This window comes from Leucoraja erinacea, chromosome 31 (genome assembly GCF_028641065.1).
Source record: "Leucoraja erinacea ecotype New England chromosome 31, Leri_hhj_1, whole genome shotgun sequence".
In the NCBI taxonomy this organism is placed as follows: domain Eukaryota; kingdom Metazoa; phylum Chordata; class Chondrichthyes; order Rajiformes; family Rajidae; genus Leucoraja; species Leucoraja erinaceus.
Window position 1 is genome coordinate 547,245 of NC_073407.1, and position 27,922 is coordinate 575,166.

At 46.0% G+C, this 27,922-nt stretch overlaps 1 protein-coding gene across 2 annotated transcripts in view; it reads left to right on the forward strand.

Annotated features, from left to right (window-relative positions):
* The first annotated feature begins 2,521 nt into the window (after nucleotides 1-2,521).
* LOC129711815 (whirlin-like) overlaps nucleotides 2,522-27,922 on the forward strand; it is a 190,385-nt gene continuing 164,984 nt past the window's right edge. The window contains exons 1-2 of one of the 2 annotated variants that reach the window (XM_055659749.1): nucleotides 2,522-2,939; nucleotides 7,145-7,456. In XM_055659749.1, coding sequence (XP_055515724.1) covers nucleotides 2,607-2,939; nucleotides 7,145-7,456 — 645 coding nt within the window. In that variant the 5' untranslated portion in view covers nucleotides 2,522-2,606. Of the gene's footprint in view, nucleotides 2,940-7,144; nucleotides 7,457-25,545; nucleotides 25,633-27,922 lie in introns of those variants that run through there. The other variant, XM_055659750.1, reaches the window with a different exon arrangement.

The following is a 27,922-nucleotide window of genomic DNA, read 5'->3' on the forward strand; positions in this document are numbered from 1 at the left end:
GGGAGTGCAGCGTAGGTTTACAAGGTTAATTCCCAGGATGGCGGGACTGTCATATGCTGAGAGAATGGAGCAGCAGGGCTTGTACACTCTGGAGTTTAGAAGGATGAGAGAGATCTCATTGAAACATATAAGATTGTTAAGGGCTTGGACACACTAGAGGCAGGAAACATGTTCCCGATGTTGGGGGAGTCCAAAACCAGGGGCCACCGTTTAAGAATAAGGAGTAGGCCATTTAGAACGGAGACGAGGAAACACTTTTTCTCACAGAGAGTGGTGAGTCTGTGGAATTCTCTGCCTCAGGGGGGCAGGTTCTCTAGATGCTTTCAAGAGAGACCTAGATAGGGCTCTTAAAAATAGCAGAGTCGCAGGGGATATGGGGAGAAGGCAGGAACGGGGTACTGATTGGGGATGATCAGCCATGATCACATTGAATGGCGGTGCTGCCTCGAAGGGCCAAATGGCCTCCTCCTGCACCTATTGTGTCTATTGTCGTGTTTAGAGGATGTGGTTAGCCATATTAAGCCATCGGGTTCCCCCTTGTGATGCTGTCCCTCCTCATCTTTTTAAAGAGGTTTCTCCTAGTATAGGGCAGTCGGTTCTTGCCATTATCAACAGCAGCTTGTGTTCTGGGGTTGTCCCCGTAAGTTTTAAACATGCAGTAGTGCAACCACTACTTAAGAAACCAGGCCTGGATCAAATTGTTCTGGCCAATTTTAGACCGATCTCCAAGTTGCCTTTTATTTCTATAATTCTGGAGAAAGTTGTTTATGCTCAGCTAAAACTTTTCTTGGACGAGCATAATATTCGGGAGGTTTTCCAGTCTGGGTTTAAAACTATGCATAGCACAGTCAGCATTGCTAAGGGTTTTTAATGACGTCCTCCTAGCTAACGATTCTGGTGATTATGTGGTTCTTGTCCTGCTGGACCTATCTGCCGCCTTTGATACAGTGGACCATGGTATCTTAGTATCTCGGTTACAGCACCTAGTGGGCATTTGTGGCAGTGCCCTGGGATGGTTCCGGTCTTATCTGGCAGACAGAACTATGTGTGTAAGCCTTGCTGGTTTTAATCCTCCTCCTCCGCTCCTCTGTCATATGGGGTTCCACAGGGCTCAATTTTAGGGCCCCTGCTTTTCTCACTGTACTTACTTCCTCTGGGTTCCATTCTTAGAAAGCATGGCATCTCTTTTCATTGTTATGCTGATGATAGCCAACTATATATGCCGCTGAGGAAGGAAGATGCATTCTCCGTCAAATCACTTCTGTCATGTCTTGATGACATTAAATCCTGGATGGTCCTAAACTTTCTAGGATTTAATGAAAAGAAGACAGAGGTGATATTGTTTGGACCCAATGGCTGCCGTGAACCTCCCCCTGTTGACTTGGGTCCCCTGGCACGGTATGTGAAGCCAACAGTTTTGAACCTGGGTTTTAAGATGGACAGTGATTTTTAATTGGGTCATCAAATAGGCGCGGTGGTAAAGTCCAGCTTCTTTCATTTAAGGCAGCTGGCAAAGGTGAAGCCCATTCTTGAGCGGCAGCATTTTGAAACAGTAATCCATGCCTTTATCACGTCTAGGCTGGATTACTGTAACGCATTCTATTTTGGAGTTGCTCGATCTTCCCTGTCTCATCTCCAGTTGGTTCAAAATGCTGCTGCTCGCCTTTTAACTGGAACTCGAAAGAGGGAGCACATAACGCCAATTCTGGCCTCCCTCCACTGGCTCCCGGTGTACTTTCGAGTTCATTTTAAGACTCTTTTATTTGTTTTTAAATCTTTAAATGGCCTCGCCCCGCCTTACCTCTCTGAGCTGCTTCATCCCTACGCTCCTGCCCGGTGCCTCAGGTCAGCTGATCAGCTGCTCCTGGAGGTACCGAGGTCTAAGCGGAAGCTCAGAGGGAATAGAGCCTTTTCTGTTGCTGCTCCGGCGTTATGGAACTCTCTGCCATTGCACATCAGACAGGCCCCCTCACTGTCCATCTTCAAAACCAATCTTAAAACCCATTTCTATTCCTTGGCTTTTGACCCTGTATGAGACTTTGCTCCTGTTTTAGTGTTTTTAATGTTTTTTTTTTAATTGTTTTTACTCTCTCTTTTAATGTTTTTATTGTCGTGTAATAATTTTTTGTCCATGATTAGTCATGTACAGCACTTTGATTCAGATTCAGATTCAAGATTCAATTTTAATTGTCATTGTCAGAGACAACGAAATGCATTTTCCGATATGTCCTTTGTCGCAACAGTGGTTGTTTTTAAAGTGCTCTATAAATAAAGTTATTATTATTATTGTCTATTATCACGGGACATGGAATCATAATAATTTAAAACAGCTTTGCACTAGTTATCGCCCTCTTTGCACTACCTGTGAATCTCTTTGCATTACCTGTGATACTTGGTGACAACGGACAGTAGTTGGAGCATGTCACGTGTGTGGGGGCGGGGACAGCAGCGGGCGGTGTCACGTGACAATAACAACCAAATGTGACCCCGCCCCTCCACCCGCCCCCATCGTCTCCAGGCAACGGCGGCGGTTAACGGGCGGAGCTCGAGGCTGCTCTCTGGCGGGCGCGTGAGGCAGAGGCGGTTAGCGGGCTCGTCAAGCAGTTATGGCGATGGCGGCTCCGGCTCGAGTCCCGGTCGCGGCTCCGGGATGCGGTGGCAGCGTTGGGCGGCCGCTGTCGGGCACCGTGCGCCGGCTGCACCGAGCCCTGACAGCGCTGCTGAGCGAGGCGGAGCGCCAGCGATTCATCCACTGCCTCAACGAGTACCAGCGGCGGCGCAACGTGTGCGAGCTGGTGGCCAGCCTCGGCCTGTTGCTCGACTGCCCCCGCAAACGCCAACTGCTGCCCCTCCTCCGCCTCGTTATTCCCCGCTCCGACCAGCTACTCTTCGACCAGTACACGGCCGAAGGGCCTTACCCCAGCAGCCCGGAGAACCGCGTGAGTGCGGGCAGTGGGTGAGGAGAGGGAGCGGGGCGGTGGGTGAGGGGAGGAAGAGGGAGGGGGAATCATGATCAAGGTTGAACGAGGATATGGAGGGAGCGTTGGGCTGAAGATGGAGCGGCGAGGTAAAGGGGAGGGTCAGATTAACCTAGGAACACAATAGACTGACCTGTACCTAGATTTTCCGATATGCCCTTTTTCTTCCCATCTGTCATAGATGGACCTCTCACCTGTGTCATAGTTCTATACAATACAATACAATTTATTTGTCATTTGGACCTCGTTGAGGTTCAAACGAAATGTCGTTCTGCTCTTGCCCCTCAGCCCCGCCAGACGGTACAAGGTCTAGAGGTCCCCTGGTCTTCACCACCCCCCTCCCCACCCGCGGGCACTTTCCCTTGTAACTGTACAAGATGTAACACCTTTCATCATACTTCTTCTCCATCCAGGGATCCCAGAAGTCCTTCCAGGTGAGACAGAAATTCACGTGAAACTCCTCTAACCTCATGTATTACATCTGGTGTTCCTGTTTGTTTTTAGTTTAGAGATACAGTGAGAAAACAGGTCTTTCAGTCCATCCACACCGACCAGCAATCCTTACACATTAACACTATCCTATACACACTAGGGACAATTTTACATTTATGCCAAGCCATTAATCTACAAACCTGGAGTGGGAGTAAACCAAAGATCTCGGAAAAACCCATGCAGGTTACAGGGAAAACATACAAACTGTACAGACAAGCACCATAGTCAGGATCGATCATGAGTCTCTGATGATGTGGCAGTTGGTCTACTGCTACGTCATTGTGCCGCCTATCATCGTCGTTGTCACCTATTACTTTTCTCCAGAAATGCTGCCCGGCCCTGTGTGGTCTCCTGTACGTCGGTGAGATCAAGCGTAGAGACTCGGGAACACTTGCGTTCGTTGCGCCAAAGCCTGCTGAATTTCCCAGTTGCTAACTATTTTAACTCCCTATTCCCTTCCCATACCTTCCTGTCCTGGGCCTCCTCCATTGCCAGAGCGATGCCACATACAAACTGGAGGAGCAGCACGTTATATTCCATGTGGGTATATTCCATGTGGGTAGTGGGGGGGGGGAGAGAACGGAGAGAGGGAGTGCAAAGGTTACTTGAAATTAGAGGAATCAACATCAACGTTGCTGGGTGTACTGGGTTCTTTAATTTCAAGTAACCCTTGCATTCCCTCTCTCCATCTCGTCCCCACCTTAACCTTCTTGCTAGTTTCATTGTTTGTATCCTTTCATTATCATCTCTTCCACAGGCAACAATGCACCATTTTGTTCCTTTGTCATCAGTGATTTGTTCTGAACCTTTTCATCCCTCTAGTCACTCTCTCCTCTGACTTAGCCTGAAGAAGGGTCTCGACCCAAAATGGCACCTATTCTTTTTCTCCAGAAATGCTGCCTGACCCTCTGAGTTACTGCAGCATTTATATTTTCAGTGTAAACCAGCATCGGCAGTTCCTTCCTACGCGTTCCTTCACAATCCCCAATCTTCAGAACTGTCTCATACCTTCTGTGTTATATCTGGCCTTTGTTTCAACCATCTGCCTGTCAAAATCCCACCTCACCTATGTCATGCTTTGTCCTGCCACACCCCTTTTCCAGCTTTCCTCCCCCTCTGACCTCCATCATCAGTCTAAAGAAGGGTCCCAACCCAAAACGTCACCTATCCATGTTCTCTAGAGATGTTGCCTGACCTTCTGTGTTACTCCAGCACTTTATGTACTGATTACAGCATGTAGGAAAGGGGCTGAAGCCCACAGTACTCTGACCAATTGGTCAATCTGTTGCTCAGTGAGATATGTTTTTTGCTGAATTGTCAGTAACATTGCCTTGACATTGAATAGTGCATAATCAATCTCTGAATCGGTATTGTAGAGTGCAATTATATATGTTCAAATACACAAGCTATCTTGCTAATTGAGTAGAAAGAATGTTCAGATTATATATGTTTACAAATACAAAAACTATAAACTTGCTAAACAATTGAGTAGAAAGAAACATGTTCAGGAGTAGGCCATTCGGCCCTTCGATGCAGTATGTTCAATATGATCATGGCTGATCACAACAGTATTCAAAAATACCCCCTGATTTTAGCCACAAGGGCCATTAACTCCCTCTTAAACCAATTTAACTGAATACCCTTCATTTCCAGAGATTCACCACTCTCATGAATGCTTCATTTACTTCATGATGAGGAGAATAGATAGAGTAAAAGTACAGACAATTTTACCCAGGCTAAGGGAATCAAAATCCAGAAGTCATGGGTTTAAGGTGAGAGGGGCAAGATTTAATAGGGACCCGAGGGGAATTGTTTCCACTGGGGATGGTGGGTATATGGAACGAGTTACCAGAGGAGGTAGTTAATGCAGGTACTATGATAGTATTTAAAATAACCTTTGACAGATACATGGATAGGAATGGTTTGGAGGGATATGGGCCAAACATGGGCAAATGAGACTAGTATAGATGGTAGGCACAAAATGTTGGAGTAACTCAGCGGGTCAAACAGCATCTCTGGAGAGACAGAATGGGTGACGTTTCGGTCGAGACCCTTCTTCAGACTAGCGTAGATGGGGCGTATTTGTCAACATGGACACGTTGGGCCAAAAGGCTTTTCTCCATGCTTCATGACTCGGTCTCTCCAACTGCAATTGTCAGGCATGCTTGGTTAACCAGCCTTGCTAGTCATGGATATTTCTACTTGAGCCATTATGTCAAGAATTGCAAACTTGAGGGACTGTACTCGGCAAGCATTTGGCTGTTGCTTTATCATTTGCATTTGGAAAAGGACATGACTTTACTTCCTTCAAAAGGGCAGCTGTTGCCATTGCACAGTTCCCAGTACAATAAATAAAAGAGAATCAAGGATGTGCAATTTTCACTAATGCACTTGACAATAAACTAAACTAAACTGTATAGCTATTGCTTTCAGGTTAGCACAGATGCTGAGATTTATTCCAGTTTCAACTGATGACAAGCATTTTTTTATCTGTTGGATTTTGGAAATATCAATTGAAATAATTTTGAACAGTTTAACAGTTGAGAGAGGGTTTTGTGTTAAATTAACTCAAATTTGCCACGAGATAATCTTGTAACATTTTAACAAAAGGTGGAAACGGGGGAAAAAAAGTATTTGTTTTGCACATTTGTTAGTCTTCTGAAGCTAATTATGACATTTCCCATCATTTTATGTGTGAATGTGTGTGAGAATAATATACTATTTAAAGCGAAAAAGAGCAATGCATTTTAAATTTCCCGCCGAGTCTTGCTGCCCTACCATGCCACTTTTCCTGCCTCCCACTCCTCATAATCCTGACCCCAGCCCTTGCTCCTATTGGGTTTTCACCATCCTCTGATGCAGAATGGTCAGTCCTCGGCAGAGACCTTACTTTCTTACCCCTATGGCCATACTTCAATGTCTGAGACCCCAATAAGGTTGAGCTCTGCAAGAACTGATGTAGCCTGGATAACCCAGATGTTCTGGAAATGTAAGAGATTACAGAGAAAGCTACATGAGTTCTTGAATGAATATGAATGTCTTGCTGATCAGAGAAAGATCCATTTATGCTTGAACTCTGCTTTCGGGTGGCCAGCCAACTTTCTATCTACATCAATATGTTACCATCTGCACTTGGACTTTTATTTTGAACAATAATCTTTTGTGTAGAAACAAGGAGCTGCAGATGTTGGTTTACAAAAAACGGGAGAAAGTGCTAGAGTAATGCAGTGGGTCAGGCAGCTTCTCTCGAGAAATTGGAAAGGTGACGTTTTGGATTGGGGCCCTTCTTCAGACTCTATCTTTTATGCCCACACCTTATCAAATGCCTCTGAAACCCTGAGTATATTATATCCAATGGTTTCTTATATCAAAAGCCCATGTTCCTTCAAAGACCTCCATTAAATTGGTGAACCGTGAGTTTCATTTCACAACATCATGTCACTTTTCAGTTGAGGTGTCAAAAAAGGTGACCTAACTAATGTTTATCCCTGAGTTAGCATCTCTGAATTTGATTATCTGGTTGTTACCTTGATGTGCACACATTTATTAATGTGTTCCCTGCTACGTAACATGACTAGCCTTTAAAAGGTAATTCATTGGGTGCGAAGAGATGAGGCCATAATATTCCACCTGCATCAGTGTTTATTTATAACGCTATTTTTCTTTCCCTTTAGCTATTGGATTCACCTGTTTGTCACCCAGGACATCTGAATTTCAGCACTGATCAATGGACATCTCCTCTCTATCAAAGCTGGGCAATGAAAGAAAATTATGGAGAGATCAGACAGGTGGCATTGAAAAGAAATAAAACACATGAGGGCTTGGGCTTCAGCATCCGGGGTGGTTCTGAACATGGGGTCGGTATCTATGTATCTCTGGTTGAACAAGACTCCTTGGCTGAAAAAGAGGGACTTCTCGTTGGAGACCAAATTTTGCGAGTGAATGACAAGGTGTTTGATAAAGTCACTCATGCAGAGGCTGTGAAGGTAAGTGTTTCAATTGAAACTACAATGTGTGATTCATTTACTAGGTGATTCATGGTCAGCAAACCAACCAATCAACTTTTTCCACTTTTCATTTTATTTCTTCGTTAACTAGGTATTTGTTATATAGTTAAGAAATTTGAACAAATTCGTGCAAGTTTCTATTTTAGAAACATAGAAAATAGGTGCAGGAGTAGGCCATTCAGCTCTTCGAGCCTGCACCGCCATTCAATATGATCATGGCTGATCATCCAACTCAGTATCCTGTACCTGCCTTCTCTCCATACCTCCTGATCCCTTTAGCCACAAGGGCCACATCTAACTCCCTCTTAAATATAGCAAATGAACTGGCCTCAACTACATTCTGTGGCAGAGAATTCCAGAGATTCACCACTGTCTGTGTAAAAAATGTTTTTCTCATCTCAGTCCTAAAAGATTTCCCCTTTATCCTTAAACTGTGACCCCTTGTTCTGGACTTCCCCAATTTTGTGCAAATTTGTTCAATTATGGTGGGATACAATTGCCCAATGTTGCAGAATCTGATCTGCAGGCAGTGATTGAACCTGCAACAGCTGAATCCTAGCGAGAGTTAGGAATGGGCAATAAGGCCAAAGGACAAAGAACATTTATTGTCACATACACCAATTGGTGCAGTGAATTTTGAGTTGCCATGCAGCACACAAATGAAATAAACATAACACTTTAGAATTTAACATAAAACATAAAAAACATCCACCCACAGCGGAATCAATGTTTCTCACTGTGAGGAAAGGCACCAAAGTTCAGTATTCTTCCTCTGTTCACCCGTGGTCAGAGCATATTGAGGCCTCCGCAGTCGCCGTTACAGGCCAGATGTTTCAGGCCTTCAAACAGAAGAACACTCTCAGCAGCCCGGAGCCTCCGAATCGGCCACTTCCTACCGGAGGTCGTGGCTTCCGAAGTCCACAGGCCGAGTTGCGCGGAGATTTAACGCTTGCAACCTCGGTGATAGTTCCCACGGCTCTGCGATGTGCCCAGCAGGCTGCATGCGGCTGGAAAATCAGCGCCGCCAGCGGCTGGAAGCTCTGCAGACCACAGCTCCATGGTGTTCAAAGTCGGCAGCCCCAGCACTACAGTCCCAGCACTTCAACACGGCGACCCCGGTAAGGCATCGCTCGCTCCGCAGTGGAATCCAGTGATGCGCCGCCACTGCTGAAGCTGAGGCTCTGGCAGGTCTTCGGCAGGAAAGGCCTTGCTAATCCAGGTGTTAGGCCGCGAGGAGGGGGCGAAGTTGCGGCTCGGAGAATAGTCGCATCCTCGACCAGGAAGTGACTAAGAAAACAGTTTCCCCCTCCCCTCCTCCAACATAAAAAAGACTAATATGCCTAAATGCTGACTTTGCTGATAGCATTTAAAGCCCAACAATGATTGATTAAAAATAAATCAGTTAATTGACAGAAAAATTATCAAAATGTGGCCTTGAAATATGTTTAGTAAAAATGTCCCTGTGCACAAATTATATGATAATGAAACAGCATTTAATTGCTCACATAACTTTTCCAACAATTAATTGGTCAATTGAGGAACCATCACATGTAAAATTCAATAACTCGTACACTGGATTTCAAAGTGAAATCATCAGATTATTTTCTACTTCCTCCTCCCAAAGGCTTAATTTCAGTGTTGCAAATATTTTAGTGCTCATGATTTCTGGAACTATCTTGTGGATTGTAAAGTCATGGAGTCCCATACTCCGTATGACTGCACTTTAAATAGTAATTGAAAGCAACTGTTCTGCAACTTCAGGTTTTAAAAGGTGTAATTGGAATCACTTAGTCAAAGTGAGAATCATCACAACGGTGGCATCTTTTTCTCAGATTCGAGTCGATAACTAGGTCGGAATGCTATTATTGTGTTGTCGTTTTAATCCCCCCCATTATGCAACTGATTATATGAAATAGACAGTCCCTTTTCTACAATCATTAACTGGCAAAACTGGAAAAGATCATAACCTTTAATGAAAATAAATATTTTGCAGTAACACTTTCTACTTTCTAAAAAAAACCTGTGACAATTTAAATCTGTCTAAAATAGAACTATTAATATAGCATTGTGCAATCAATAAAACCGCAGTGCATTAGCAGTTCTTAGTAATATAACCATATAACAATTACAGCACATACACAGGCCATCTCGGCCCTTCTAGTCCGTGCCGAACACTTACTCTCATCTAGTCCCATCTACCTGCACTCCTTTCCCGTCCATATACCTATCCAATTTATTTTGATAGGTATATGATAAAATCGAACCTGCCTCCACCACTTCCACTGGAAGCTCATTCCACACAGCTACCACTCTCTGAGTAAAGAAGTTCCCCCTCATGTTACCCCTAAACTTCTGTCCCTTAATTCTCAAATCAATGTCCTCTTGTTTGAATCTTCACTACTCTCAATGGAAAAAGCTTATCCATGTCAACTCTGTCTATCCCTCTCATCATTTTAAAGACCTCTATCAAGTCCCCCCCTTAACCTTCTGTGCTCCAAAGAATAAAGACCTAACTTGTTCAACCTTTCTCTGTAACTTAGTTGCTGAAATCCAGGCAACATTCTAGTAAATCTCCTCTGTACTCTCTCTATTTTGTTGACATCCTTCCTATAATTTGGTGACCAAAATTGTATACCATACTCCAGAATTGGCCTCACCAATGCCTTGTACAATTTTAACATTACATTCCAACTTCTATACTCAATGCTCTGATTTATAAAGGCCAGCACACCGAAAGCTTCCTTTACCACCCTATCTACATGAGATTCCACATTCAGGGAACTATGCAGTTATTCCTAGACTGCATTCCTTAATTCTCTACCATTTACCATGTATGTCCTGTTTTGATTTGTCATGCCAAGATGTAGCATCTCACACTTATCAGCATTAAACTCCATCTGCCATCTTTCAGCCCACTCTTCCAAATGGCCTAAATCTCTCTGTACTCTTTGAAAATCTACTTCATTATCCACAACACCACCTATCTTAGTATCATCTGCATACTTACTAATCCAATTTACCACACCATCATCCAGATCATTGATGTATATGACAAACAACAGTGGACCCAACACAGATTACTGAGGCATCCCACTAGTCACCGGCCTCTAACCTGACAAACAGTTACCCACCATTACTCTCTGGCATCTCCCATTCAGCCACTGTTGAATCCATCTTGTTACTCCACCATTAATACCCAACAATTGCACCTTCTTAACCAACCTTTCATGTGGAACCTTGTCAAAGGCCTTACTGAAGTCCATATAGACAACATCCACCGCTTTACCCTCATCAATTTCCCTGGTAACCTCTTCAAAAAATTAAAGAAAATTAGTCAAACATGACCTTCCAGGCGCAAATCCATGTTGACTGTTCCTAATCAGACCCTGTTTATCCAGATGCTTATATATATTATCTCTAAGTATCCTTTCCATTAATTTTCCCACCACTGACATCAAACTAACAGGCCTATAATTGCTAGGTTTACTCTTAGAACCCATTTTAAGCAATGGAACAACATGCGCAGCATGCCAATCCTCCAGCACCATTCCTGTTTCTAATGACATTTAAAATATTTCTGTCATAGCCCCTGCTATTTCTACACTAACTTCCCTCAATGTCCTAGGGAATATCCTGTCAGGACCTGGAGACTTATCCACTTTTATATTTTTCAAATGTGTCAGTACTTCCTCTTCTTTGATCCTCATAGTTTCCATAGCTACTCTACTTGTTTCCCTTACCTCACTTATTTCAATATCCTTCTCCTTGGTGAATATCGAAGAAAATAAATTGTTCAATATCTCCCCCATCTCTTTTGGCTCTACAGATAGCTGTCCACTCTGACTTTCTAATGAACCAATTTTATCCCTGGTTATCCTTTTGCCATTAATATAGCTGTAGAAACCCTTTGGATTTACTTTCACACATTCATGTCTGTATATACAGGTATTTATATCATGGTATATGGACACATTTATCTTTGTAGTAAATGCCTACTATTTTCTGTGTGCTTAAGCAAAGCAAGAATTTCATTGTACTATACAGGGACACATGACAATAAACTCACTTGAACTTGAACTTGCCAAAGCCAACCTCGTATCTTTTAGCTTTTCTAATTTCTTTCTTAAGGTTTTACATTCCTTTTGCCATTTAATTCTTTCTGTCATAGAAAGGTCTTGGACTTACGACACTTTACTATCCCTCTGTCCTGGAATACCCGAATCCACTTTTATAATCATGTGGAGATTATCTTTCTTTGAAATCCTCATCCAATTTTCCATAGCTGGCACTTGTTTCCCTTAACTTATTTCAATATCCTTTCCTGGTGAATTCTTAAACACATTAATTGTCTTCAATATCTCCCCCATCTCTTTTGGCTCAAAACAGGTAGATAGCTTCCACTCTGATTTCTAATGAACCAATTTTAATATCCCTGGTTATCCTTTTCTGCCATTAATAGCTGTAGAACATTGTTATTTACTTTCACACATGACATGTCTGTATATACAGGTATTTAATATCATGGTATCATGGACCCACCTTCTACCTCCCCATTCAAACCCCCCCCACCCCGCGACCCCCCTCACCCCCCACCGACCCCCACCACCCACACCCCCCCCCACCTCCCCGTACTTTGTAGTAGCTTACTATTTTCTGTGTGCTTAAGCAAAGCAAGAATTTCATTGTCCTTTACAGGGACACATGACAATAAACTCACTTGAATTTGAACTTGCCAAAGCAACCTCGTATCTTTTAGCTTTTCTAATTTCTTTCTTAAGATGCTATTTACATTCTTTATAGTCCTCAAGCACCTCATTTACTCCATGCTGCCGATAATTATTGGAGATCTCTCTCTTTTTTCCGAACCGTGTCCAATTTTCCTTGAAAACCATGGCTCTTTCCAATTATTACTCTTTCATTTCAACCGAACAGGGACATAAAGATTCTGTACTTTTATAATTTCACCTTTAAATGTCCTCCATTTCTCTTCTACATTTTTCCCATAAAACAAAATGCCCCAAGTCACTCCGTTTAAATCCTTTCGCATCTCCTCAAAGTTAGCCTTTCTCCAATAAAAAATCTCAACCCTTGGTCCATTTCTGACCTTCTCCATAATTATATTGAAACTAATGGTATTGTGATCACTGGACCCGATGTGCTCCCCAACACTTCCGCCACCTGACCCGTCTCATTTCCTAACAGGAGGTCCAGCACGGCCCCTTCTCTAGTAGGTACCTCTATGTATTGCTGCAAAAAACTATCCTGCACACATTTTACAAACTCCAAACCATCCAGCCCTTTTAGAGAATGTGTTCCCAGTCTATGTGTGGAAAATTGAAATCTCCCACAATCACTACCTTGTGCTTACTACTAATATCTGCTATCTCCTTACATATTTGCTCTTCCAATTCTCGCTCCCCATTAGGCGGTCTATAATATACCCCTATAAGTGTTGCTACACCTTTCCCATTTCTCAGTTCCATCCAAATAGCCTCCCTAGACGAGCCCTCTAATCTATACTGCCAAAGCACTGCTGTAATATCTTCCCTGGCAAGCAATGCAACACCTCCACCTCTTGCCCCTCCAATTCTATCACACCTGAAGCAATGAATTCCTGGAATATTTAGTTTTCACTCACATCCATCCTGCAACCATGTTTCACTAATCGCCACAACATCATACTTCCAGGTGTCAATCCAGACTCTAAGCTCATCCACCTTTCTTACAATGCTCCTCGCATTAAAATATACACATTTAAGAAACCCACCACCTCTTAATCGCTGTTTATTAGTTTTTTCCTTCTTTCACCCCAACATGTTGGGTCTGAGTGCTTTCCTTCTCTGCCTCCTGCCTCACACACTGTCTTTTAGCTTTCTCTATTTGAGTCCCTCCCCCCAAACGTTCTAGTTTAAAGTCCGAACCCTAATGTTCAATTAAATATAATTGAACATATATATCCACTCACGCACAAGATCTTATAATGTTCTTTTGTTCACAGTTTTGAAATTATTTTCTCATGTTTCACTCGTGTGCTTCTATCTGCTTTCCTGAAGCAGTTGACCAGGACATGTGCAATCTTGCTATGGCTGTCGCAAGACCCATGATTTAAGAGGGGCAGTTCCTTCTGTTTCAATTGCAACCCCTTCGGTGATAAAAGACTACAAAGCCCGGTTTCAGTTTCTGAATTCTAATCTAGGGTTACTGAAGCCAATTAAATAACACCTAATTATAAACTACACAAAATCTTGAATGTAATCGTAGCAAGGAATATGTAATTTCTAAGAAACATATACTCCATGTCCACATCTGATCAAATGCACACAAACAAACACAATGGATTTTTGTTCTATTTATTGTGATTGAGCTGTCAGGATTTAATTGTTTTATAATCCCTGAGATTGAATCAGATAGCCAGTCACATGGGAGGAGCTGTCATCACTTTTTGTAATCCCAATATTAAATAAGATTTGTAAATTGATGGAGCAGGAATTGACGCGCTTTTAACAAGTGACTTTCAATTTTTTATGTCAAACAAAATTATCAAAATTTGATGCATCATTTTGTCCCATGCACTTAAAACCAATATGAATACTGTTGACTTGTCTCGACATAATGAATAACGTTGCTATTGGGCCACATTTATTGACTTGGATTTATGTCCGGCCACATATCATTGAATATCTATCCATCTATCCATCTATCCATCCATCTATCCATCTATCCATCGATCTATCTATCCATCGATCTATCCACCCATCCATCCATCCATCCTGGGTGTGTGTGTGGCTGTGTGTGTGTGCCTGGCTGTGTTTGTGGGTGCCTGCCTTTGATTCGTTGCTACGCCAACACCACACACAGAAACGCCAAGATTCTTTTCCATTTCGGTAGAGATTTCACTTTTACTTCCACATATCCACTCCTGATTAAATCCCTCCTCGTGGAACCCCCCTCGTGGCCAATTTCCGGCTTTAGAACTTTTCATCAATAACTGCCGTCGCGACATCAACCGCCTCAATTTCTCCACTCCCCTGTCTCACTTCAATCTTTCACCGCATGAACGTTCTGCCATCGACTCACTCCGCAACAATCCAGATTTGGTTATCAAACCCGCTGACAAGGGAGGTGCCGTGGTAGTCTGGCGCGCCGATCTCTACAAAGCTGAGGCCACGCGCCAACTCTCGGACACCTCCTCCTACTTACCCCTGGACCATGACCCCACTGACGAGCACCAGGCCACCATCTCCAGCACCATCACCGACTTTATCCATTCCAATGCCCCACCCGACCGAGCCTCCAACCTCATCGTTCCCCAGCCCCGCACAGCCCGATTTTACCTTCTCCCTAAAATCCACAAACCTGACTGACCCATTGTCTCTGCCTGTTCGTGCCCCACCGAACTCATTTCCAAATACCTTGACTCCATCCTATCACCCCTGGTTAAATCCCTCCCTACATATGTTCAAGACACCTCAGATACTCTCCGTCGTCTCCACGCATTCCATTCTCTAGGCCCTCACCCCCTCATCTTCACCATGGACGTCCAGTCACTCTACACCTCCATCCCCCACCACGATGGTCTCAAAGCCCTCCGGTTCTTCCTCGACCAGAGAAGCAACCTATACCCAGCCACTGACACTCTCCTCCGCCTAGCGGAGCTGGTCCTTACCCTCAATAACTTCACGTTCGACTCCTCCCATTTCCTCCAAATACAAGGCGTAACTATGGGCACACGCATGGGCCCCAGCTATGCCTGCCTATTTGTTGGTTACGTCGAGCAATCCTTGTTCAATACATACCAGGGCCCCATCCCCGACCTCTACCTCCGCTACATCGACGACTGCTTTGGTGCCACCTCCTGCACCCGCACACAACTGACTGACTTCATCCACTTCACCACTAACTTCCATCCGGCACTAAAATACACCTGGACCATTTCCGACACTTCCCTACCATTCCTTGACCTCACTATCTCCATTGCAGGTGATAGACTTCTGACCGACATACACTATAAACCCACTGACTCCGATGGCTATCTGGACTACACTTCTTCCCACCCTGCTTCCTGTAAGGACTCCATCCCCTACACCCAATTCCTCCGTCTACGCCGCATCTGCTCCACGGATGAGGCGTTCCACACCAGGACATCTGAAATGTCCTCATTATTCAGGGAACGGGGGTTCCCCTCCTCCACCATAAATGAGGCTCGCACCAGGGTCTCTTCCATACCCCGCAACACTGCTCTCTCTCCCCATCCCCCCACTCGCAACAAGGGCCGAGTCCCCCTAGTCCTCACCTTTCACCCCACCAGCCGTCACATACAAAAAGTAATCCTCCGTCAGTTTCGCCACCTCCAACGTGACCCCACCACTCGCCACATCTTCCCATCTCCCCCCATATCTGCCTTCCGCAAAGACCGCTCCCTCCATAACTCCCCTTGTCAATTCTTCCCTTCCCTCTCGTACCACCCCCTCCCCGGGCACTTTCCCTTGCAACCGCAAGAGATGCAACACTTGTCCCTTTACCTCCCCCCTCGACTCCGTTTAAGGACCCAAGCAATCGTTCCAGGTGCGACAGAGGTTTACCTGCATCTCTTCCAACCTCATCTATTGCGTCCGCTGCTCTAGCAGATCTATATCGGTGAGACCAAGCGGAGGTTGGGCGATCGTTTCGCCGAACACCTCCGCTCGGTCCGCAATAACCAAGCTGACCTTCCGGTGGCTCAGCACTTCAACTCCCCCTCCCACTCCGTCTCCGACCTCTCTGTCCTGGGTCTCCTCCATGGCCACAGCGAGCAGCACCGGAAATTGGAGGAACAGCACCTCATATTCCGTTTGGGGAGTCTGCATCCTGGGGGCATGAACATCGAATTCTCCCAATTTTGTTAGTCCTTGCTGTCTCCTCCCCTTCCTCAGTCCCCCTGCTGTCTCCTCCCATCCCCCAGCCTTCGGGCTCCTCCTCCTTTTTCCTTTCTTGTCCCCCCCCCCCCCCCCCCCGATCAGTCTGAAGAAGGGTTTCGGCCCGAAACGTTGCCTATTTCCTTCGCTCCATAGATGCTGCTGCACCCGCTGAGTTTCTCCAGCTTTTTTGTGTAACCTGATTAAATTTTGTTGTGTTTATGTACACATTTTTAATAACTCCTTCTCTCTCTCCCCCCCCACCAAATTTCAAAATGTTACAAAAAAACAGCTCTAACCCATAGAATGTTGGTGAACGTTCCATCGTGTGATTTCAAATGCCCAATGCTCACAGATGTCCAATCGGAATGGATCCATGCTGGTATGGGTTCTTGGGGTGGCAGCTCAGTCCCTCAAGCCTGATCTGCTGGCAGCTTATGCACGGCTGGTGGGCTGGCAGTTGACTCATGACTATTCCTTGAAATTCCATTTCAAGCAGGGTGCAAGGCCACCAAATTCAAATCCATGTTCCTACCATGTCAAGTAGGGTGCAAGGCCACCAAATTCAAGTGCAGTTTCTTACCACTTGAGCAGGGTGCACCACTATGAGCAACCACTTCAAGCAGGGTGCAAGGCCACCGAATTCAAGTGCAGTTTCATTCCACTTCAAGCTGGGGCCAGGGCCACCAAATTCAAATGCAGCTTCATATCATTTAATGCAGGGTGAAACCACCATAAAACCACACAAAACACCAAACTCACAGTTCAGTAGACATTCAGTGTGTTCAGTTGATTCACAGCTCAGACAGAGTCATGACCTCTCCCTCCCCCATCATGCAGAGACTCGGCCACACCCACACTACCGGGTTTTATAACCCCTCCCCCTCCCACCGGAAAAGGTGTGGCTTTCAGGGTGTGATTGACAGGAGAGAGATTCTCAACATTTTTAAAACACTAATAACACTTATTTTTCATTGATGGGAAGAATTCTCTACACCTGCTCAGCGGAGGGGGGACTGAGTAAGATGTCCAAAAATCACAGCCGTAAGTGGTAGCGTTTTATCTAAAATCAATATACAGTGCAAACAGGAAGAGTGCACTTGCAGTAGTGCCTTTTAACTTCAAGCCAAAGCACCCAAGTCACCATTTGCAGTAAGTAGTGCCTTTCAAATTTAAACCAAAGCCCCCAAGCCACCATTTGCAGTAAGTAGTGCCTTTCAAATTTAAACCAAAGCTCCCAAGCCACCATTTCAGTAAGTAGTGCCTTTCAACTTCAAGCCAAAGCACCCACGCCACCGTGTGCAGTAAGTAGTGCCTTTCAACTTCAAGCTAAAGCACCCAAACAACTATTTGCAGGCAGTGCCTTTTTAATTCAAACCAACCATATTTTCATTTTCAAACCTCATTAAGGGTACTTACAGTTGTGTAGACATTTGTTCAGTGTTATTCAGAGCTCAGAGAGATGTGACCATTGGCTTCATCCATCTTGCAGAGATTGAGTGAGGCGCACCACTTCCTGGTTTTACAGTCCCTCCCCCTCTCTCCAGCAGGGGCAGCAGAGAGAATGGTGATTTTTTTAAACTTCAAGCCAAAGTTCCCAAGCCACCATTTGCAGAAAGTAGTGCCTTTCAACTTCAAGCTAAATCACCCAAGCCATCATTTGCAGTAAGTAGTGCCTTCCAACCAATCCAAAGCATCCAAGCCACCATTTGCAGTAAGTAGTGCCTTTCAACTTCAAGCAAAGCACCCAAACAACCATTTGCAGTAATAGTGCCTTTCAACTTCAAGCCAAAGCACCCAAACAACCATTTGCAGGCAGTGCCTTTTTACTTCAAACAAACCATATTTTCATTTTCAAACCACATTAAGGGTACAGTGTTCAGAGCAATTTGTTCAGTGTTATTCAGAGCTCAGAGAGACGTGACCCTTGGCTTCATCCATATTGCAGAGACTGAGGCACACCACTTCCTGGTTTTATAGTCTCTCCCCTCCCTCCAGCAGAGAGAATAGTGAATTTTTTAAACTTCAAGCCAAAGCTCCCAAACCACCATTTGCAGTAAGTAGTGCCTTTCATCTTCATGCCACCATTTGCAGTCCCTTTCAACTTAATGCCAAGGCACCCAAGCCACCATTTGCAGTAAGTAGTGCCTTTAAACTTCAAGCCAAAGCACCCAAGCCACCATTTGCAGTAAATAGTGCCTTTCAACTTCAAGGAAAGCACCCAAGCCACCATTTGCAGTAAGTAGTGCCTTTCACCCTCAAGCCAAAGCACCCAAGCCACCATTTGCAGTAAGTGTTGCCTTTAAACTTCAAGCCAAAGCTCCCAAGCCACCATTTGCAGTAAGAAGTGCCTTTCAACTTCAAGCCAAATCACCCGCCATCATTTGCAGTAAGTAGTGCCTTTCAACTTCAAGCCAAAGCACCCAAGCCACCATTTGCAGTAAGTAGTGCCTTTCAACCTCAAGCCAAAGCACCCAAGCCACCATTTGCAGTAAGTAGTGCCTTTCAACTTCAAGCAAAGCACCCAAGCCACCATTTGCAGTAAGTAATGACTTTCAACTTCAAGCCAAAGCACCCAAACAACCATTTGCAGGCAGTGCCTTTTTACTTCAAACAAACCATATTTTCATTTTCAACCCACATTAAGGGTACTCACAGTTGTGTAGTCATTTGTTCAGTTATTCAGAGTTCAGAGAGGCGTGATCCTTGGCTTCATCCATCTTGCAGACTGAGTGAGGCACACCACTTCCTGGTTTAATAGGCCCTCCCCCTCCCTCCAGCAGGGGCAGCAGAGAGAATGGTGAATTTTTAAAAACATTAATATCTCTCTGATTTGTAATCGATGGGAAAAATCCTCCGCACCCGTCATGTGGAGGGGGTCTCTGAGCGAGGTGGCCAAAAATGACGGCCATAGGTGGCGGAGTTCTGTCGGAAATCACAGCACGGTGGGCCAAAAGTGGTCAAGATCAGAGATTTAGTAATATAGATAGATGCCTTTGCATCAGCCCCAGCCCCCTCCCCCCCACCCCCCGCAGTCTGTGTCGAAGCGCGTCATCACGTGTGTGGGAATAGAGAAAGTGGATTGGGGGTGATAGGGAATGGGGAACAAATGGACTGCCCCTACTATCCCTCCCCACTCTTTCCCCCTCCTCCTCCCCTCCTCCCCCTCTCTACCCCACCCCCTTCCCCTCTCTACCCCACCCCCTTCCTCTCTACCCCACCCCCCTTCCCTCTCTACCCCACCCCCTTCCCTCTCTACCCCACCCCCTTCCCTCTCTACCCCACCCCCCCTTCCCTCTCTTCCTTCACCCTCTTCCCCTACCCCTCTGTCCCTCTTCCACCACTCCCCCTACCCCTCCCTCCCCACTCTTCAACTTCTCTCTCCCTTACCCCACCCCTCGCCCTCCCCCACCCTTTTCTCGCCCCCCCTCCCTCCCCTCTCTCCCCCCCTACCCCTCTGCCCCTCTTCCACCACTCCCCTTACCCTTCTCTCCCCTTCCTCCCCCTACCACTCTCCCCCTCCCTCCACACCCCTTCCCCCTCCCTCCCCGACCCCATCTCCCTACCTCCCCCCCGATCCCTCCACCCCTCCCCCGCGCCTCTCTCCCCCTCCCCATCCCTCTCTCCTCCCTCTCCCCACCCCTCTCCATCTCCCTCTCCTCACCCCTCTCCCCTCTCTCCTCCTCCTCCTCCCATCCCATCCCTCTCTCCCCCACCCCCTTCCCTCTCCCTCCACCCCCCCTTTCCCTCTCCCCGCCCACCCCCTACACCATCTCCCTCCCACCCTCACCTCCCCCACACCTCTCTCCCCCTCCCCATCCCTCGCTCCCCTCTTCACACTCCTCTTCTCCCTCCCTCTCCTCACCCCCTCCCTCTTCTCCCCCTCCTCCCACCCCATCCCCTTCTCCCCCACCCCCTTCCCTCTCTACCCCCTCCCTTCCTTCTCTCCCCCCCCTCCCTTCCCTCTCTCCCCGACCCCTTCCCCTACCCCTCTCCCTCTTCCCCCACTCCCCTAACCCTCTCCCCCTCGCTCCCCACTCTTCCACTTCTCTCCTTCCTTCCCCTCACCCCTTTCCCTCCCTCCCCCACCCTCTCTCCCCCCCCCCCCCTTTCCCCTACCCCTCTCTGCCTCTTCCACCATTCCCCGTACACCCCTCCCCCTCCCTCCCACTCTCCCACTTCCACCAATACCCCCTACACCTCTCCCCCCCCCTCCCCATTCTTCCACTTATCTCCCCCCCACCACTCCACATCTCCCTCCCCACCCCTCTTTCTCCCCCCTCCCTTCCCTCCCCATCCCCACTCTTCCCCCTCTCCCTCCGCTCTCCCTCTCCCTCCACACTCTCCCCCCACCCATCCCCCCCCTCCACACTCCTCCCCTCCCCCTCCCCCACCCTTTCCCCCCCTCCCCCACCCTCTTTCCCCCCTGCCCCACCCTCTTACCCCCACCACCCTCTTACCCCCCTATCCCACCCTCTTACCCCCCTCCCCCACCCTCTCTCACCCCTCCCGCACCCCTCTCTCCCTCCTCCCCCTTTCCCCCCTCCTCTCCCGTCTCCCTCTCTCCCCAACCCTTTCCCTTTTCCCCTCCCACCCCAACCCCCACCCTCTCACCCCCCCCCACCTCTCCCCCTTACCCATCTCTGCTCTCTTCCACCACTCCCTCTACCCCTCTGCCCCTCTTCTTCCGCTCTCTTACCCTCCCCCTCCCACACCACTATTCCCCCTCTCTCTCCTCCCCTACCCCTCGCCCCCCTCCCATCCTACTCTTCCCCACCCCCCTACCACTCTCCCCCCTCCCTCCACACTCTTCCCCCTCTCGTCCCTTCCCCCTCTCCCTCCTCCTTCCCCTCTCCCTCTCTCCTTCCCCCCCTCCCCCTCCTCCTTCCCCCTCCCCCTCCTCCTTCCCCTACCCCCCTCCTCCTTCCCCTCCCCCTCCTCCTCTCTCTTCCCTTCCCCCCTCCTCTCTCCCCCCCCCCCACCCCTCTCTCATCCCCCCCCCCCCCCCTCTCTTCTCCTCCCCTCCCCCCCTCTCCCCTCCCCTTCCCCCCTCTCTCCCCCCTCTCCTCGTCCATCTCCTCATCCCTCCTCATCCCTCCCTCTCCCTCCTCCCCTCTCTCTCTCCTCCCTCCCCTACCCCATCCCCCCCCCCCCCTTCCCCTCTCTCTTGCACCACTCCCCGCTACCCCTCTCCCACCCCCTACCCCTCCCCCCCCCCCCCCCTTTCCTGCCCTCACCCTCTCCTCCCACTCCCCACTCTCCTCCCCCTCACCATCCCCCTCTCCTCCCCCCTCCCCCCGCTCCTCTCCCTCCCCAATCTCTCCAGTTTCCCCCCTCCCCCTCTCCCCTCTTCTCACCTTCCCCTCTCCCAACCCCGTCTCCCTCTCCCCCCCCACCTGTGTTTTTGTGGGGTGGTTAGTGTGAGTGTGATGCCGCAGCCCCCCCCCCCCCCCCGCCCCGGTAAAACGCGCGTTGGGGAAACAGACCCAACGGGTCTGCACTTGGTCTAGTAATATATCCCCCTCCCCATATCCCCTTCCCCATCCCTCTCTCCTTCCCCATCCCTCTCTCCTCCCCCATCCCTCTCTCCTCCCCCACCCCTCTCCTCCCCCTCTCCATCTCCCTCTCTTCACCCCTCACCCTCTCCTCCCACCACCATCCCTCTCTTCCCCCCACCCCCCTGGCTGTTGTTGTCCCTTCAGCTCTCGCTTCTATCTACCGTCATTTCTCCTCATGTTTGGAATTCTTAAGAAGGCTAAATGTCTCTCACGCTTATCCCGTTTTCCATAATTATTTACAGCGCAAAAATGGACAATTTCAGCGGGTTTTAATGGGCCCGCTACGCTGGAAACAATGGTCGGTGCCTACCTGCAGTTCATCGCGTGTACTCCATTTGGTGTAGCATAGCAACAGTACGAGTCATGGGTCGTGACCCGACTGCCGTGTAACCTCCCTATTGGTGGTTTTATAGTGCATTAAGGTGGAGAAATCTACAGAGTCTTACCAGCTGCATTGTGGGAGCTAGGGAGGAAATTGTGGAAATATTTGTATCTCTTTTTTCACAAGTCAAGTTCCAGAAGAATGGAGGATGGCTAATATTGTACTGTTATTTAAGAAAGGAAGCAAGGACAAGTCAGGGAACTACAGACCGATGAGCCTGACATCTGTGGTGGGAAAGTTGACGGAGGGGAGACTTAGGGATTGGATTTATCAGCATTTGGATAGGCACAGCCAGATTATGAATAGTCAGCGTGGCTTTGTGCGTGGGAAACGTGTCTCTCAAATGAGTTTTTTAAGAGATTACCTAAACGATTGACGAGGGCAGGGCAGTGGACATTGTCTGTATGACTTTAACAAGGCATGTATCATGGTGAGCTGGTCTGGATGATTCAGTCACATGGGATCCAAAGTCAGCTAGCCAATTCAATTCAAAATTGGATTGGGGGAACCAGACAGTTATTGAGATTGGATTTTCTGATTGGAGGCCTGTGACCAGTGGAATGCCGTAGGGGTAGCCTTGAATAACAACTTGGTTGGCATGGACAGGTTGGGGCAAATTTATTGTTTCCTTGCTGTGTCGGTGATTTGTGAGGATGTTGTTGATAAAGCAGATAAGGGGGATCCAGTGGATATGGTGTGGAATGATTTCATGAAAGTCCCTCATGGGCTGGGGAGATTTCTGAACAATTGGTGGTAATGCACTAATGTGGATTTGAGAGTTGGTTAACAGAAAGAAAAGATTTGTATATAGAACCTACATAGATTTGCAGGCTGTGGTTACAGGGAGCAACAATGGATTGGTATCTGGGCCCAATCGATTTGATTGAAGGATCCAAGTAGGACTGGTATTAGGTGTGAAGATGCAAAGAGGATATCGAAGAGCTGAGTGCAGATGTAGAACAATGTGAGGCTATTCATTGTTTTTTTTAAATGTGCTTTTTTTAGGTGAGATGGGGGGGCTTTGTACATAAGTTATGAAAGACCACATGTAAAGGCAGCAGGGAGTTAGACAGGCAGATGGTATTTGGGTCCAGGTGTACAGATGACTTGTTGGACGAGCTTCAGATGACTTGTTGGACGAGCTTATGTACAATTTTGTCTCCTTAACTAAAAGTAGTCTGTAGTTGTAATAAGTGTGGTAGATCTGTCATACGAAGGGAGATTGAGTTGACTCAGCTAATTCTTTTACAGTTTAGAGGATGCAAGAAAACCTCATTTAAATAGGAAACTCTTATCGGGCTTGGCCGAGCAGATACACAAAAGATGTTCCCTGGTTGAGTAGTCAAACCACTTAGATCTAAAGTGAGATTTTCTTCACTCATAGGATCGTTGATCGTTGGTTTCGTAAATTGTATTGCTATGGAGATTCAATGGTTCTATGCCTTCAAAATTGAGGTTGATGGATTACTGGCTATTGAAGGAATTGAGGTATATAGGAAGTGTGTGTAAATGAAAACGTGTTCATATACAAAATCAGTCATGGGCCCTTAATGATAGGACACCTTCATAGGCTGATTGGACTAGCTGTGCATTCATTATGTGCTTAAGTTTGTGCTGGTGATTAAATGACTGTCAAAACTGAAAATCCAGTTATGTTTGTTTAAGAAAAAGCATTTAAAAAAATCCAGTTTGCTGTCAATTGAAGAAATTATGCTGTGTTCGATCAGCCTTTGGCTGTGGCATTCACTGTGTAAACAGATCGAAGCGTTCAACCTGTTTCATCTGCTTTGTAAGCTTCATTGCATTCTAGGTGCTATTTTCAGCATGTTTCGAATGATTTCCATTCTTGGGCCTTGAGTACCTTATTAACTATCCTTAAATCCCCATGTTGTTAGGCAGTGAAATTTGCCTAGTTATGGGTTCGAGTCTCACTCCAGAGACTTGGAGACGAAAATCAAGGCTGATGGTCCAATGCAGTAATGAAGGAAAGATGTATTATTGGGCATGCTGCCATTTGGACAATCTGGTAAACTGAGGTTGCCATCCCTTTAAATATCCCATGTAGAATAAGAACAGATTTATCCCCATTGTCATGTCCAAAATGTTATGTAAAAAAAACAAACAGATTAGTGCAACACCTGGTCTGGTGATTATTGCCTAGCTGTTTGTGCGATCTTGCTGTGTCATTGTTGGCTGCTGTCCTTCTACATTACACGCATGTCAAACTCTGATAATCCATCAATCAGGAATATCTGCCAGTCTGGTACCTCCAAAGATCCGAATGTGTTGGATTATTCCAAAAAAATACTTGCATGGTTGTAAAGCATTTTTTTTTTTAACATTCTGAGATTATGGAGGATGCTATGAAAATGAATGGATTATCTTCACCTAGTTATGAGGTCAGCAGTACTATATTAATACTATATACTATTATAAATTGCCAGCAGTACTATATTAATGTGTGGTATGAATAATCTTAGAATGTGGATATATGCATCAGTATGTTTGTACCATAGCTGCATCCTTATACCTGGCTCTATTAATGAGTATTATTGTTGTGGAAATTTACTGCACTCAAACTTGTGTATGTTTATTGAATAGTGAGACAACCTGACAAGCTTTTATCTGATCTGTGTTTTAAACTTCTGGTGGTGAATAAATGAGCACATCATAATGTGTCTATTTGTTTATTACTGTGGGAGAGAAAGACAAAATCCTTCACTTTAAATTCAATGTTGTTTTTGCATTCACAGCTTGTTTTACTTAATTGTCTTCTTAAATACACGTGTATTAACAAGTTCCTTGTTTGTACTGCTCAGGTCCCCCTAGTTAACCTTTCCAAATCTATGTTGACAAGAATCATGGTAAATGGGCTTTCTCCTGAAGCTCCGGTTTCCTCCCACATTCCAAAATTGTGTGGGTTTATAGGTTAATTGGCTTCTGCAAATTATCCTGAGTGTGCAGGACTAAACTAATGTGTGGTTGATCGCTGGTCGGTGTGGATTTGGTGGCTCGAAGAGCATGTTTCCACGGTGTATCTTTAAAGTAAACTACATTGGCAAATCATAGTGTCGTTCCATAAACTGAAGTACCATATGGCTCAACATATTTGGATGTATATGGAGAAGGGCCTTGTTTATCCGATACAAGAGTTTTGATCAAGGGTTTAACCTGAAATGCTGAAACTTTTTTTCTTTGAGTGTTTACAGCAAATGCTTTTTTTTTTTTTTGCAGATGCCATGTCATGATTGAATGAGTTGACGTAAGGTGAAGTTGGCTCTGAATGAAAGCTTTGAGTGGTTAATGAACCTTTTTAAGCTGGTAAGGGTACAGACAAGATTTGCGAGGATAATGCTGGGACTTGTATACTTGAGCTATAGAGAGAGATTGGGTAAGGTAGGATTTTATTCCTTGGAGAACAGTAGGCCAAGGGTAGAGAAATGGAGAACCCTGAAGGTGAGGGGAGAAAGATTTAATAGGAATCTGAGGGGCAATTTTGTTACACAGTGTGATAAATATATGTAATGGAGCTGCCAGTGGATGTGATTGAAACAGGGACAATGACAACATTTAAAATGCACTAGGACAGGTACATGGATAGGAAAAGTTTAGAGAGATATGGGCCAAATAGGGGCAAATGGGACTAACTTAGATGCAACATCTTGGTTGTCATAGACAAGTTGGGCTAAAGGGCCAGTTTTCGTGCTGTGGGACTTATTTCCGTTCCTATCCATTTACATGGCCAGATATGTTTAAACCTGTGCCATTCCACTGGCACCACACTCTGCATGGAAAAGCTTACCCTCAGAATTCTCAATATTCCCACGGTAGGGAGCTTTTGCATTTTTCAGCTTGAAATTGTGCAATCTGGTAGTATATTTAAGAGGGAGTTAGATGTGGCCCTTGTGGCTAAAGTGATCAGGGGGTATGGAGAGAAGGCAGGTACAGGATACTGAGTTGGATGATCAGCCATGATCATATTGAATGGCGGTGCAAGCTCGAAGGGCCGAATGGCCTACTCCTGCACCTATTTTCTATGTTTCTATACTGTAACGAGTCTTTTAACTTACATTTGAATGCAACATTTATGCTTTAAATTGGATTAGGTATGAATAAGGTTAGGCTAAATTACATTCCTAATTACATTCCACAATAGAGCCACGCTGATCAACAGGTGCAGCACATGAATGACTATATTCATGTATGGAAATCAGATTATATTCATGCTGTTATGCATATATATAGAGAACATTTCAGAGAAACAAAGCAAAAGTTGGACTTCCATCATTGTTCTGCACAAATAAATAAATCAACCTTGTTCAAGAAGGAACTGCAGATGCTGGAGAATCGAAGGTAGACAAAATTGCTGGAGAAACTCAACGGGTGCGGCAGCATCTATGGAGCGAAGGAAATAGGCAACGTTTCGGGCCGAAACCCTTCTTCAGACGTTTTCAACCTTACCCTTTGAATATAGAATCAAGACGAAAATAATGCCGCATATTCAATCATATATGATTCAATGAAATTAAGATATATAGCGCGTTCGGCAGAACGCACTACTCTCTGCAGAGCCTTCCTGATCTGTGCAAAGCTGTTCCAAACCAGATTGTGATGTTGCCAGACAAGATGCTTTCTCCAGCCCCAGAGTAGAAGCACTGAAGGATCCTCAGCTGTCTGAGGTGGTAAAGGCGCAGCCTTGCCTTACTCACCAGTGCGGCAGTGTGTGTTGTCCATGTCAGATCCTCTGCGATGTGGACACCCAGGTATTTAAAGCAGCTCGCCCGATCCACAGTAGTCCCATTTATCTCCAGTGGCGTGTATGCTACTGGCCATCAGGATCTTTGTGTCCGTATCCACAGAGACTTGTACTCCACAGGCCATCAGGATCTTTGTCTCTGTATCCTCAGGCAACAATCCCAGCTAAATCCAACTCCACTAATCGTTCTGTCATCAGAAAACTTGCTTATCAGATGACAGACACTCTCATCCAGGTCCAGGTTCCCGTTCCAATCCCTGTGGTACATCATTGGTTGCAGACTTCTATTCAGAAAACAATTTCAGAGGGCCACTCCCTCTTCTCCCCTCTCCCATCAAGTAAGTGGTATAGAAGGGTGAAAATGCACACATCCAGTTTTAGGGACAGTTTCTTCCCAGTTGATTTCAGGCAACTGAACCATCCTACCATCAACTAGAGAGCAGTGCTCAGCTACTTCTACCTCATTAGGACCCTCGTAATATATTTGATCTCACTTTACTGGACTTTATCTTGCTCTAAACGCTATTCACTTTATTCCTTTTATTATATATTTGTACACTGTGGACAGCTCGATGTGTTGTCTTTCAGCTCATTGGTTAGCGTGCGACAAAAGCTTTTCACTATACCTCGGTACATCAAGCCAATTTGCGATTCAGTATGCCAAAACACCTTGAATAGCCTGACTCTATGGACCAGCTTACCGTCAAAGACCTTGTCAAAAGCTTTGTTAAAGCCATGATGCCAAGAGACAATACCGGGACAAACTTGAGTTCCAGTATAACTAAACTGAACTGATCTATGCCTAGATGATTCAAGTTCTCATCTCTGCACTTAAATGCTGTCAGGGAGTTGTAG